Genomic DNA, 1,343 nt, shown 5'->3' on the forward strand with positions numbered 1-1,343 from the left:
CGAGAGCCCCTTGGAGGCATGTTAAAGAAGCATCGTGTTCAGATTTAATATCATACATTACTAATATATGAATGGTTAACTCAAGGTTTCTTATGCTTTTCGGGTAACCTTGTTATTTGACTGAAACAGTCCGTTGTTAAGTTCTGACAGTTAAATTCTTCACAGCAAGGGAATACAGTGAAGGCAGCAGTAACTAACACACTGGACTATGGAAAGAAAATGGGAAGGGGGAGAAAATGAGCGATCTAGCGTGTCCTCAATTCAGAGAACACACTAAGTATGTATGCTGTTTTCACCCTGAAGGGATGAGGGCACACAGCCAGCAGGCTTCTGGTGTAGCTGGCATGATGTATATATAAAGTCAGTTAGGAAAGATGTCTGTGCGATTGTGCATGTCAGTCTAAGTGAAGGAAGTAATGTACTGGAGTTATTTTTAAAGTTTTTTTCTTCAAAAATTGTAAACTTGAAGAAATCACAACCAGTTTTTCGTGTTATGCAAGAGCAGGGCCACTCACTCTTCTTTTCCTAGTGACTGCTGAGTTTATATTTGTGGAGTTGGTCTTCATTTAATATTAGAGTTCAGGCCCAGGCATCCCCACCTGCCTCTTCCCCATGGGGACCCTCTACGTGCCCCCATCTCACTCACCATCTTTTCTCATCTGCTCCCCAGAGCAGCCCAAGGTGGCCATCTACCTGTCCAGGACAGAGGTCCTCAACCACCACAACAGGCTGGTCTGCTCGGTGACAGATTTCTACCCGGCCCACATCAAAGTGCACTGGCTCCGGAATGGCCAGGAGCAGACGGAGGGGGTTGAGTCTACACAGCTTATTCAGAACGGGGACTGGACTTACCAGGTCCTGGTGATGCTGGAGATGACCCCTCAGCGGGGAGATGTCTACACCTGCCACGTGGAGCACCCCAGCCTGCAGAGCCCCGTCACTGTGGAGTGGAGTAAGGGAAACTTTCCTTTTACTGTGGACTACACATGACATGGGTTCCTTGTTGTTGTTACCCCATCCCTATGATGACATCACCTTAGCCCTCCAATGCCGTCCACCCAACCCCCAATGCCACCCTTTCCATCTCCCAATACCACCTACCCTATTCTACAATACCATCTACCCTATCCCTCTAATACCACCCACTCCCATCTCATGTCCTGATTAGTCTGATTCCACTACTGAGTTGAGAGCTACAGGACACAAGATCTCTTGCCTCATAGTTAGAGAGCAGGAAAACACTGACCTCATTGTCTTTCCCGGCAGTAGTTCTGGGAGATCACTGCATACACTGGGAGCTCATCCCTAACATCCAGAGGAATCAGCAGTGATAGTGCCTGGGT

The 1,343-nt window shown here is 47.7% G+C and overlaps 1 protein-coding gene across 1 annotated transcript in view; it reads left to right on the forward strand.

The window, feature by feature from the left end:
• The window catches only part of LOC126496141 (rano class II histocompatibility antigen, A beta chain-like), a gene marked incomplete at both ends in the record, with an annotated part of 8,392 nt that extends 7,440 nt beyond the window's left edge, over positions 1-952 (forward strand). Inside the window, one exon of the mRNA XM_050133700.1 lies at positions 671-952. Within this exon, the coding sequence (XP_049989657.1) occupies positions 671-952 (282 nt within the window). The remainder of the gene's footprint in view (positions 1-670) is intronic.
• Positions 953-1,343: the final 391 nt, after the last annotated feature.

This window comes from Alexandromys fortis, unplaced genomic scaffold (genome assembly GCF_014885135.2).
Source record: "Alexandromys fortis isolate MF-2015 unplaced genomic scaffold, M_Fortis_MF-2015_v1.1 scaffold_1335, whole genome shotgun sequence".
Classification (NCBI taxonomy): domain Eukaryota; kingdom Metazoa; phylum Chordata; class Mammalia; order Rodentia; family Cricetidae; genus Alexandromys; species Alexandromys fortis.